Genomic DNA, 13,182 nt, shown 5'->3' with positions numbered 1-13,182 from the left:
CAGATTAAAGGCACATTTCTTTTCTTTTCTTTTCTTTTCTTTTTTTTTTTTTTAAGATTTTATTTATTTATTTGACAGAGAGACAGCAAGAGAGGGAACACAAGCAGGGGGAATGGGAAAGGGAGAAGCAGGCTTCCCACAGAGCATGGAGCCTGACGCGGGGCTCGATCCCAGGGCCCTGGGATCATGACCTGAGCCGAAGGCAGACGCTTAAGGACTGAGCCACCCAGGCACCCCGAAAGGCACATTTCTTTATAAGACTGTTGTTACTTCAGAAACCAGCTTCAAGTTTAGGGTTTCCCAGGCTACCCATACTTCTGACTAACTGGATACAAATGTTAGCATTCCCACTGCCCTCTCAGTTTTGATAATTCCCTGGAATGATTCATGGAACTCAGCAAAGTATACTATACTTGTGATTACAGTTTTATTATAGTAAAGGAAATACAAATCAGGGCCAGTCAAAAGAAGAGACACATAGTACAAGGTCTGGGAGGGTCCCACACCAAAGAAGCTTCTGTGTCTTCTGGGACATGTCACCCTGCTGATACATTGATACATAACATGCACAGAGTAAGCACCTGAACTTTTGTGTCCTGACTTTTTATTGGAGATTCCTTACCTAGGCATGATTGATTGAGTCATTGGCCATGTGATTGAACTCAGTCTCCAGCCCCCCTGATATCATGTGCCTTGTCATACCTTTGACAAGGTAATTTTTCTTACTGATTATAATCTGCTTTAGAATGAAAAGGAGATATTTATCCTATAATCTAGTAGCATAAACTAGTATTTATCCTGTAATCTAGTAGCATAAACTAGCAAAAACTAGTAATCTAGTTTTATGGCCTATATCAGTTCACTTATACAAACTTTTAGTGGGTTATCTACTGAAGTATCTTGCTCTCCATCACCACTGTTAGGGAGGAAATTTTTTTCTCTATCTTTCAAAGATACTTCCAGCTGGTCTAAGAATTAAATTGACATGAAACAGATTAACAGGAGAAAATTAAATTTAATTTTGTATATATGAGAACCTCACATACATGAGGGGTTCAAAGACAGGTAAAATGAATTATATATGCCATCCTGAGCTAAGGAATGGGATAGGGACCTGGGGCTCCCAAAGGGAAGAGGGCAATTCACAAGGTAATAAGAATAAGAGCACATGTTTGGTAATTAGATGTTTGCCCTACCATACAGATGGGTCACTCAGATAGAATTTATCTCTGGTAATAACTCTAATTCTGAGAAAGCCCCTCAATTTAGATTCTTCTAGGTAGTTTAGACAAGGGCAAAAGTTTCTCTTGAGTCTCAATTACCTTCAGTTCAAAGGGGCACATTTGGAGGAGACTTGTTTTAAACCCCTTAACCCCCTTCTCTGTCTCTAGCTAACTAGGACCTATAATCGTATTGATTCTAACACTTTTCCATTGTCTCTCACTCCCCTTGCTTTTCTCTCTCCTTATCTTAAGATTCCATGGTTTCATCATTAAAATCACTTTTTTTTTTTTTGACATAATTCTAGTTTCTCTCTCTCTCACCCTCTGTTGTGTTGGCCCAGCAAAATGTAAACCCTAGTTAAATTTACCTTTCTTAAAAAAAATTCATTTTTATTTATACACAGTAAAATTCACCTTTTGTGGAGTATACTTCTAAGAGTTTTGACAAAGGTAAAGAATTATGTTACCACCACTGTTGCAATTAAGATATAGAACAGTTCTGTCACTCCAGAAAATTTGCTAGTGCACCCCATTGATCCTCTGTCCCTATAGTTTTAGCTTTTCTAGACTGTCCTATAATTGGAATTATACAGTACATAGCCTTTTCAGTCTGGCTTTTACTTACCAGAATGCATTTGAAATTCATCTGTGTTGTTAGGTATGTTGTTGGGGAGGAAATAATCTTTTTCCTCTACTTAGCTTTGGTTCTTTGGCTGAGGCCCTATAAATTAGACTGGCCAAAGAGTGATTAACAGAGACCTATTTTGGGGTGGCATATTCAATATCAGTAGTCCATTCATCTTTATTGCTTTGTAGTGTTCAGTTGTATGTATGAACCACAGTTTATCCATTTACCTGTTGATGGATCTGTGGGTTGTTTCTCATTTTTGGTAACTATGAATAAAGCTGCTGTAAACATTCATGTATGAAATTTTGAGTGAACATTAGTTTTCCTTTCTCTTGGGTAAATAGCTGGAATAGGATAGTTGAGCCATATTGTACATTTAGTGTTATAAAGAACTGTGAAACTCTTTTCCAACATGCCTCTAGTAGTTTGCATTCACAAGGAATATACAAAAATTCTTTTTTTTTTCTTTGCCAGCACTTGTTCTTTCTCTTTTTTTGTTTTTAATTTTTGCCATTCCAGTAGGAGTTTAGTGGTCTTAATTTTTGTGATTTTAATTTGTATGCTTTTTATGATGAATGATTCAGAGCATTTTTTTTCATGTGCTAATTTGCCCTCTTTATATCTTCTTTAGCGAATCTTTGGATTTTTGCCCATTTAAAAAATATCTTTTGTTGTTGAGTTTTGAGAGTTTTTCATGTATTCTGAATATAAGTCCAGATTTGTATCACTTGTTATATTTTCTCCCAGCCTATGGTTTATCTTTTTATTCTCTTAATAGTGTCTTTCACAGAACAAAAGTTTTTAACTTTGTTACAGTTCAATTTTTTTTTTAAAGATTTAATTTATTTATTGGAGAGGGAGAGAGAGAGTGCAAAAGCAGGGGGGAGGGGCAGGGGGAGAGGGAGAAGCAGGCTCCCCGCTGAGCAAGGAGCCTGACTCCGGGCTCCATCCCAGGACCTCAGGATCATGACCTGAGCCAAAGGCAGATGCTTAACCGACTGAGCCACCCAGGCGTCCCATGACTGACTCTTGGTTTCAGCTCAGGTCATGATCTCAGGGTCCTAAGATCAAGCCTCTCATGGGGCTCCATGCAGAGATTCTCCCCCCACTCACACTCTTTCTCTCTCTAAAATAAATAAATAAAATCTTAAAAAAAAAAAAAAAGGTCAATTGACCATACCTGTATGGATCTACTTCTTCCTTCATTGATAACTTTATCCAAGCCTGAATGTGGATGAAGACAAAAAGAGTAGCCTATTCACTGGTCTCACTTTAGATTCATGACCAGTACCATTAAAGAGGCTCTCAGACTTACCTGGCAATCTTTCCTGGTCCATAACACATTCCTATTCTCATGTTTTCTCAAATTTCCAGTGCCTCTTCTCCTTTTCTCACTTTCAGCTGATGATTCAGCCCCAATTTCCCTGAGTTAATAGAAGCAGTCAGAAGACAATTTTCACACCGTTCCATCCAACAGCTTACCAGTATCTATACATTTTCTTTTCTTAGCTTCTAGGACACCTTTCTTTCTTGGTTCTTCTGCAGACTTCTGACTTGCCACTTTCCCCTTCCCATCATGTTCTGCCTCTCAGTAAATGGCCGTACAGTCTTATAATTGACCAGTCGATATAATTCAGAATCATCTTTGATTCTCTTTTTTTCCACATTCAATCTAGTGACAGATATTACCAGTTACCTCTTCAAAATATATCTAGAATCTGATAACTTCTCACCACCTTTTGAACTGTTAACACTTTGGTCCAAGTTATCACTGTCTCTTGCCTGAATTATTTTTATATGTTTATCTGATCTCCTTTCTTCTATCCTTGTTCCCTTTCCGGCTATTCTTTATAGAGAAGTCAGATCTGTTAAAGTAGGTCAAAAACCTTCTCACAGTAAAGGCAAAGGTCCTTAGGGAGGCCTACAAAACTGTGAAATCTAGCTTTGTGCTGTCACTTTGACCAGAACTCCTACCACTCTTGCTCACTTTGCTTCAGCAACACTGGATGTGGTGTGTGCATGTGTATATGTTTTACCCTACAAATATTCATTGAGTGCCTAGGCTGTTCCAGGCATTTGGGATATAACAAGAAGGAAACAAGTGAGAGTACCTACCCTCTTTAGTAGGGTAGTCCCTATCCTCTTTGGAGCTTACTTTAAAGGGAGGAGACAGTTAACAAATACAGAAAATGTTAAGTGGTGATAAAGCAGAGTAATAAGCATTCAAATATTTGTTTAATATTGTATTTAAGGTGTATATGAGACTCTTAGGTCTACTTCCTTATGAGAATTTACAGTCTGATTAGAGAGGTAGAATATACACATTAGGGTTTTCATTATACATTTCCTTATTATTTAATGAGATGTTTTAATTTTTACATTCTTTCCATTTGTGCTGCTTTTATGACTATAAATCAAATCCTGCCATTGATGAATTCTTTATTCCACTTCAATCTGCTTTTTCCCAGGACTTCAGAAATTACCAGTATACATTGCCAGTAGTTCAAGGTTTGGTGATTGATATGGAAGTTCGGAAAACCAGTATCAAAATTCCCAGCAACAGATACAATGAGGTAAGATTTACCACGAAGGCATACTTTTCATTGTTAAATATACAAGTAAAAATGAAAAATACATGATTATATATAAATATATATTATATATATACAAATTTCATTTTTTAATTGACAGTGAAGTCAGTTCATAATACTATATGACTTAGATCAGTGATGAGGAATTTCATGACAGAAAATCAAGATGTTAGTTTTGTGATTTATTTAGTAATTAGTTGTGTCATTGATTGTGCTTTTGATACCATGAAAATCAGTGATAGATTTGCATTTCGATTAAGGTATAAAATTAACTGTGTATCTGTAACATTAGTGGTGGGATCTTTTCATTTTTCCCTCTTCTTGTAAGTATATATTATTTTTGACAATACTTAACATTTAAGCATTAACTCCTGAAATGAATTTTAAGTAAGGTTTCAAAAGCAAATAAATGGTTGCATTTTGGATTAAGCTGTATTTTATAACTATAATGAAATTTTGCATTCTATACACACATTACAGAATTATGTAAACAGTGCTCTTTGCCTATGTGCTATGTGAAGTCTTTTTTTTTTTTTCATAAAAATACTTTATTGTTAAAAAAAAAATGTTGTTAGAAGCAAGGAATTTGGAGCTAAAGTCCTCCACCCATTTTGTCCTGGGAATTCTCAGCTTTCTGCATTTCTCTTGGGTGGCTGCTTAAGATTCTTTAGTTGATCAGAGTGGCTTTAGTTGCAGGTTTTGAACCTATTAAAATGCAGATTTAGTGGAAGGTCAGTAATTCTTTTTTCTTTTTTTAAAATTTAAATTCAATTAACATATAATGTATTATTAGTTTCAGAAGTAGAGTTCAGTGATTCATCAGTCTTATATAATACCAATTGCTCATTACATCACGTGCTCTCCTTAATGTCCATCTCCCAGTTACCTGATCCCCCCAACCCCCTCCCCTCCAGCAACCCTCAGTTTATTTCCTAAGATTAAAAGTCTCTTATTGTTTGTTTCCCTCTCTGATTTAGTCTTGTTTTATTTTTTCCCTCTCTTCCCCTATGATCCTCTGTTTTGTTTCTTAAATTCCATGTATCAGTGAGATCATATGATAATAGTCTTTCTCTGATTGATTTATTTCGCTTACTATAACACCCTCTAGTTCCATCCATGTCGTTGCAAATGGCAAGAAAAAAGTCTTTCTTAAATTCAAAAGTTTCTTAAAATTAGTTGTAAAATGTCCAACAGTAATCATATGGTTTAAAAGAAAAATCTTATTTTGAAACTTAGTTTGATATAATAATGGTTAAAATTTATTTTATTATCTTTAAAGATTTAATTTATTTGTCTGAGAGAGAGAGCGCGAGCACGCGTGTTTGCACACGCACACAACCAGGGGGAGTGGCAGGCAGAGGGAGAGGGAGAAGAAGGCTCCCCACTGAGCAAGGAGCCCAATGTGGGACTCCATCTCAGGACCCTGGGATCATGACCTGAGCCAAACGCAGATGCTTAACTGACTGAGCCACCCAGGCATCCCAAAATTTGTTATTTTATTAGAAGGATGGTAAGTCCCCAATTTCTCCTTCCACTATTTCTTTTTTTTTTTTTTTAAAGATTTTATTTATTTATTTGAGACAGAGAGAATGAGAGAGAGAGAGAGAGAGCACATGAGAGGGGGGAGGGTCAGAGGGAGAAGCAGGCTCCCTGCCGAGCAGGGAGCCCGATGTGGGACTCGATCCAGGGACTCCAGGATCATGACCTGAGCCAAAGGCAGCCGCTTAACCAACTGAGCCACCCAGGCGCCCTCCACTATTTCTTGGTATAGAGTAAATTGCCTCCTTCCCTCTCTTTTTTTCATTTTTTTCCTCCTTTCTTTTTTTCCCCTTCATTCAGCCACTTATTCATCATTTATTTGTACACTCAAACATTTTATACTTTCACTTAGAATCACGTAAATGTCTTACTGGATTTATAAACTCAGGAGAATGAATTTTATGAGAATGACCTATGTGAAGAAAGCTTTTACCCATGGCCTTCAATGCAATGGCTTTTTTCAGGACTGTAGAAAATAGTAGCTAGAACGTGTGCTTTATTTTTTTCTGTGATACAATTAGCAGTTTTTATCTATTAGATAGTCCTACCTTGGAATATCAAATAGTAATAGACTAGACTAGGTAGCGCCAAATCTTTAAAATGAACTGATTTTTTGTATAATTTGTGCCCTAAATAATCTTAAAAGAGATATGCTTTGAAAACACATTTATTTCTCAAATTTGAACTTTTATTTTTTATTTCACAAACATTTATTAAATATATTCTGTGATATGAAATACAAAGATGAGTTAAGAACATGATGCTTGCCTTCTGGGAGCTTATTGTCCAGAAGTAAGATAATCAGATGTCCTCTTCAGGCGGGTAATAAACATTGCTATCCTTGGTGTTTGCAAGATGGTGCTTGGGAATTGGATCTGTTTATAAAAGTATATCTGTAAAGAGCTATGAGGCCTCCATAGTTATTTCAGTACTGACCTAGGACATTTATGACAACAACTGCCATTCATATTACCTGTCTTTATCTGCCTCCTAGGTTTATGGTTGTGCAGGTTCAGATATCTTTTTTCAAAAACAGTAACTGTATTTCTTCATGTTTATTGCATTTCATTTTCAATAAAATTTACCAACTATATATTACTTATTTTTCTTATTTGATTTAGCAGAATGACTTCCCTTCTAATTCAATTTTTATTTCAACTCATATTTTATGTTTGTTTATTTCAATTCAGTTCAGTGTTTCTCTCTCAGTCTTGGACATCTGAATTGTATTGGTAATAATTCTTCACCTTGTAGTTGAAAAAAAGTAATTTCTTATGTATTTACTCATGATAATATTCCATTTTTCCTTTTATTTACTTTTCTTTATTGATACCCATAGTCTTCCTTATTTTCTAGACTGTGTTCTCTTTTGCTCTAAAGCCTTTGCACAAGCTGTTTCCTTATTGATGCACGCTTTCCCTGTTCATTACCTGCCTCTCACTCATTTTTCAGGTGTCAGCTTAGATGATAGATAAGCTTTTAGTTATCTCCCAACTGGGGTGACTCTCCCTGTTATAAACATCTCTAGAATTCTACACATACTGTGTGTGTAATGCTCATTATATTTGTAATTCCTTCTTCAGACTTATTTCAATGAGGAACTATGTCTGTCTTGTTTACCACTGTATCATTAGCAGACGGCCTAGTTAAGAGTAATTGCACGAGAAATATCTATTGAATGAAGACATGAAACAGAACTAGTATAGATAAAACAATGTGAAAACAAGTGCTGAAACTTATGTAAGTTTACTAAAAGTTTAGAGAAAGGAGAGCTCTAGTAAATGGAGCAGTCAGGAATGTTCCTTTATTTCCTGTTGATCCTGAATCCTAACAGCCAGAGCAGCATGTTCCATGTAGGACAGGTTTGTAAGTGTTCATGTAAATGTCTTAAAGTGTAAATTAATAAAAGATTTGAAATGGACAGTGAATGATGTTTAGGCACTAGAAAGAGAAGGGTGGAAAAAAGCAAGTGAAAAGGGTGATAGATGGCCTGCAGGAAAAAAGGCAGGAAAGCACCAGGAATGGACATGTTTTGAAAGGAGGATAGAAGACAACAACCTGCCCAGTGAAGAAGAGGCTAAAATAGACAGTAAAGTTGTACAAAGAGACTGCTGGGTTTTCAAAGGCCTTCAGAAATCAGGCAAAGGAATCTAGAGTTTAATATGATAATCTGTAAATAGATTGTATAGGTTCTAAAGCAGAGAAGTGACTTAATCAAAGGGAGCCTTAGAAACCTGAGTTTTGGCAGCTGTATGTAAACTGTGGAGAGAGGAGGCCACTAAGGAAAGATTTTAAGCTTAGAAAGCTAGAAGACAGTACTCCTGACAGCATAGAAAATTTAATAAATGAAGTAGTCTTTGTATATAAATTCTCTGATCTCCTTCATCAAGGCCACTCAAGCTCTCTGTTGGTTTAGGTAACCCTACTCATGTTACAATGATGAGATTATTTTGATCATTGTATTAACTAACATGTGTTTAGTTATAACATTTATTGAAGGTATATTATGTAGCAGGAACTATATATTTTTACACTATCTATGTGAGATTAGTATGTTCAATTCCTTTTAATAGATGAGGATATTAAGGCATAGAACTAGCAGGTGGTGGAGCCATAATCAAACCCAGGCAGTCTGATTCCAATGTCCTTACTCCTAGCCACTATACTAAACTGATTTTTATAGACATCATTTTAACAGTTATCAGTATGACTTTAGGGCTAACTTTAGGGCCTTTACAGAGGTAATCAAATTAAAATGAAGCCATTAGAATGAGCCCTAATCCAGTATAACTGATGTCCTTATAAGAAGGGGAAATTTGGACCCAGACACTCACAAAGGGAAGATGATGTAGAGAGACATAAGGAGAAGATGACCACCTACAAGTCAAGGAGAGAAGCCCAGAACAAATTCTTCTTTTATAGTCCTCAGATGGAACCAGTTCTGCCAACATCTTGATTTTGGACTTACAGCCTCCAGAACTGTGAGACAATAAATTTCTGTTGTTTAAGCCACATCCACTTTGTGATACATTGTTATATCAGTTCTGGCACATTCACACACAGGTCCACTTTAAATAGCTAAACTTCAAAAAAAATAAGTTAAAAAAAGAAAGAAAAAGGTCAGTGGGGCAGAGAAGTTGAGCTCTGTGATTGCCCTACTTTACTGTCTGGTGTTTCCAGGCCATAGTGCAGGTAAGGGAAACCCATACTGAACCTAAAGGTCTCCCTGGGTTGAAGAGAGAGTTGAGAATGTAGGGAGGTCATGATGGCTAGAATTTGCAAACCAGATTACTGGAAATAAAAGAACTATGGAGATACACAGGAGGTTCCCACTGTATCTTCAGCTGACTACTAATCAGTGTATGTGTGTGAGAAAAGCACTGGAAGGATACATGTAAAACAATTCCCACAGGGCCAGGCATAGTTTGTATTCTTACCAACTAGAGTGAACTAGGGGCAGATTATTCCTACTGAGCCAAGTTATCCATAAGTTCAGGCTGCCCTGATCCTACCTATCAAGCTTAAGAGAAAGGCTTTTAATACGATCAAGGCACAAGCATGTTAAGGACAGACATGGAAAATATCAAAAAGACCCAAATCAGACTTCAAGAAATGAGAATGACAATGAAATGAAAAATATGCTGGATGAAATTAATGGTAGATTAGACACTGCTGAAGAAGGAATTAGTAAACTTAAAAACATAGCAATAGAAACTATCCAAAATGAGACACAAAGAGAAAAGACTTAAAAATTAAATGAACATGGGCATCTGGGTGGCTCACATGGTTAAGCGTTTGCCTTCGGCTCAGGTCATGATCCCAGGGTCCTGGGATCGAGTACCCCATCAGGCTCCCGGCTCAGTGGGGAGCCTGCTTCTCCCTCTGTCTCTCTCTCTCTGTCTCTTATGAATAAATAAATAAAATCTTTAAAAAAAAATTAAACGAACAGCACATGATTGAACTGTGGGAGATGTTAGTTGGCCTAGCACTATAATTGAAGTCCTCATAGGAGAGAAGTGAGTAAACAACAAATATTTGAAAACTCAGTGATGAAAAATTTTATAAATTAGAAGTATTAAACCCATATATTCAAGAAGCTCAATGAATTCCAGTTGCAGAAAACATGAGAACTACATTACGGAACATTATAGTTATCTTAATCAAACTGCTTAACACCAGAGCTAAAGAATCTTAAAAGCAACTAGAGAAAAAAAATCCACATTATATGCTGAGGAACAATTACAAGAATGACAGCAGACTACTTATCAAAACAATTCAAGCCACAAGACAGTACAGTAAATCTTTAATGTACTGGAAAAAAAAACCATCAACTTATACCCAGTAAAAATATGTTTCAAAAAGCAAAATGCCTTTTCAGAAATATAAGAGCTAAAAGAATCTATTACCAGTAGACCTATTGTATAAGAAGTGTTAAAGGAGGACGCCTGGGTGGCTCAGTTGTTAAGCATTTGCCTTCGGCTCAGGTCATGATCCCAGAGTCCTGGGATCAAGCCCCGCATCGGGCTCCCTGCTCCGCAGGAAAGCCTGCTTCTCCCTCTCCCACTCCCCCGCTTGTGTTCCCTCTCTTGCACTCTCTCTCTGTCAAATAAATAATCTTTAAAAAAAAATTGAGGTGCTGATTCTAAAATTTATGTGGAGATACAAGGAACCTAGAATAGCTAAAACAACTTTTTTTTTTTTTTAAGATTTTATTTATTTGAGAGTGAGAGCATGAATGAGGGGGTGGGGGAAGTGGAGGGTCAGAGGAAGAGTGAGAAGCAGACTTCCTGCTGAGCAGGGAGCCCGATGCGGGGCTCGATCCCAGGACCCTGGGATCATGACCTGAGCTGAAGGCAGATGCTTAACTGACTGAGCCACTCAGGTGCCCCTAGCCAAAACAACTTTGGAAAAAGAACATAATTCAAGGAGTTACACTACCTGATCTTAAGGCTTATTTTAAAGGTAGAATAATCAAGACGGTATTATTTTGCTGTAAATATATATGTATAGGTCAATGGAAGAGTAGAGAATGATTTCAAATGCTGTTTTTATGGGAGTATACACATGTCAAAATTCATCAGATTATACATTTTAAATATGTACATTTTGTCAATTTTAAATATAATTGTAAAATACCAATTTTTTTTTTAAAGTAATGTAGTGGACATTCAAACTATTATCAGGTCACTGTGGGAATAGAGCCAAAGAATTAACCTAGTATCAAAAATCTCAAGTCTCAAAGTTTTGTTAATCCTTTACTCAGTACCAAGGAATAGAGAAATTTATGTTGGTTGTAATATAATGCAAGAGTCTGTGAAATTATATGTCTGTACAATTCCCCATCTAGTATAATTTAGGCTGAATGGCCTCTTGAGATTCCTTCCCACTCTACGATACTAAAATAGGAGTTTTGGTTTATTTTAATTCAAGGCTACACATATTCTTCAGAGAAATGTGAACTTACAAAAGCATAATTTCAAAGGTTCATTGTAGCACTAGCAAGAACAGATGTCCCCAAAATCTGTTTGATAGTCCTTTTTTCAAAAAAATGAAAGGAGTTGCAAATCCAACAATAGATTAAAAAAATTATTAACCAAAAAAAAAAATGATTCACCATGGTCAAGTAGGATTTATTCCTGGGATGCATAGGTCGTTCAATATTCATAAATCAATCAGTGTGATATATCACATCAACAAGAGAAAGGATAAAAATCGTATCACTTCAATTAGATGCAGAAAAAGCATTTGACAAAGTACAACATCTACTCATGATAAAAACCCGCAACAAAGTAGGTTTAGAGGGAATGTACCACAGGACTTGAACATGGGTGCTAGCTTCTGGACACAGTTGAACTCCAGCTGATGGGAAGGATACTTGTATTGTTCCAGAATATCTCCAGGAAAGGATATTCTTCCCTGTTCCATCATTACTCAACTCAGTTCTATTTCTGTTCCTTCACTCATGGTTTTCTCTTTATCCAAAGTGTTCTTCCTTTGTACCTGATTTCATAGCCAATTCAAATGTTTTACCTTTTAGGAAACCTTCCTAGAATTCTCCATCTCCCAGACAGTATCGCTCTTTCTTTCTTCTGTTTACTGGTATAGCCGATGAATATGAAACCCCTTCTGCTCTGAATTTTGAGCCCCCTGAGGGCAGAGAGTGTATCTTTCATTCTTCATTGTATCTCTGGTGCAGTGCTTTCATAAATTTTCCATGTCTCTGCAGTATCTTTCTACCTAAAGTCATTGTCAATCACTTGATAAATGTGTATAGAATTAAATCGTTAAAACTTATTTTATTAGGTACCTAATCTATGTGACACTGTAATTGTATGTGAACCAAAAAAATTCACCCATTCCTCCAACACAATCATTCCTAGAATTGTATTCTTTTAACTGGCTTTTAAGGATTATCTTCGTGGATGGTTAAACTCCAGGGGTGGGAAACACAGGAAGATAAAGCTTCTTTAGTGCTTCACTTGATATGTTAAAATAGTCTTTTTTTTAAATTTCATTTTATTATGTTATGTTAATCACCATACATTACATCATTAGTTTTTGATGTAGTGTTCCATGATTCATTGTTTACGTATAACACCCAGTGCTCCATGCAGTACGTGCCCTCTTTAATACCCATCACCAGGCTAACTCATCCCCCCCACCCCCATCCCCTCTAAAACCCTCAGTTTGTTTCTGAGAGTCCATAGTCTCTCATGGTTCGTCTCCCCCTTTTGAGGTAAGACCCGGGTAGCATTTAGCTCAGTTCCTGGCTTGAGGTTGACACTCCACAGATGTTAGCTGTTTTGTACATACTGTTGTCACAGCAATTGTTTCCTTGCTTTTTATCAGTATGTCATTTTCACTAATTCGCAAGCACTTAGGAAGGGTCTGTATCCCATTATCTCCTAAGAGGTACTTGGTTGAATTACTTGCTCCTGATTTTTAGGTTGCTTTACAATTTTATAAGCAAAGTGGAGGAAACAAGCATACAAATTTTATTTGCAAACACTTCATCAGTACTTATTATGTTCTGGTGCTGTTCTAAGCACTTTATATTTATTTAACCCTCATAACTGTATGAAATAGTTACTTTTATTATCCTCTCTACAGAGGAGGCAACTGAGACGCAGAGAAATCAAGTAACTTGCCCAAGGGCACACAGAGAGTTAGGGGCAAAGCCAGGAAATGCTGGCAGTCTGGC

The 13,182-nt window shown here is 36.6% G+C and overlaps 1 protein-coding gene across 2 annotated transcripts in view; it reads left to right on the top strand.

The window, feature by feature from the left end:
- The window catches only part of ZFYVE9 (zinc finger FYVE-type containing 9), a 179,794-nt gene that overhangs the window by 147,675 nt on the left and 18,937 nt on the right, over positions 1–13,182 (top strand). For both annotated transcript variants that reach the window (XM_032429028.1, XM_032429019.1), the window contains one exon: positions 4,320–4,424. In XM_032429028.1, coding sequence (XP_032284919.1) covers positions 4,320–4,424 — 105 coding nt within the window. The remainder of the gene's footprint in view (positions 1–4,319; positions 4,425–13,182) is intronic.

This window comes from Phoca vitulina, unplaced genomic scaffold (genome assembly GCF_004348235.1).
Source record: "Phoca vitulina isolate PV1807 unplaced genomic scaffold, GSC_HSeal_1.0 scaffold2, whole genome shotgun sequence".
In the NCBI taxonomy this organism is placed as follows: Eukaryota; Metazoa; Chordata; class Mammalia; order Carnivora; family Phocidae; genus Phoca; species Phoca vitulina.
The sequence above is the reverse complement of the archived record's forward strand: the minus strand, read 5'-3'. Positions and strand labels throughout refer to the sequence as shown.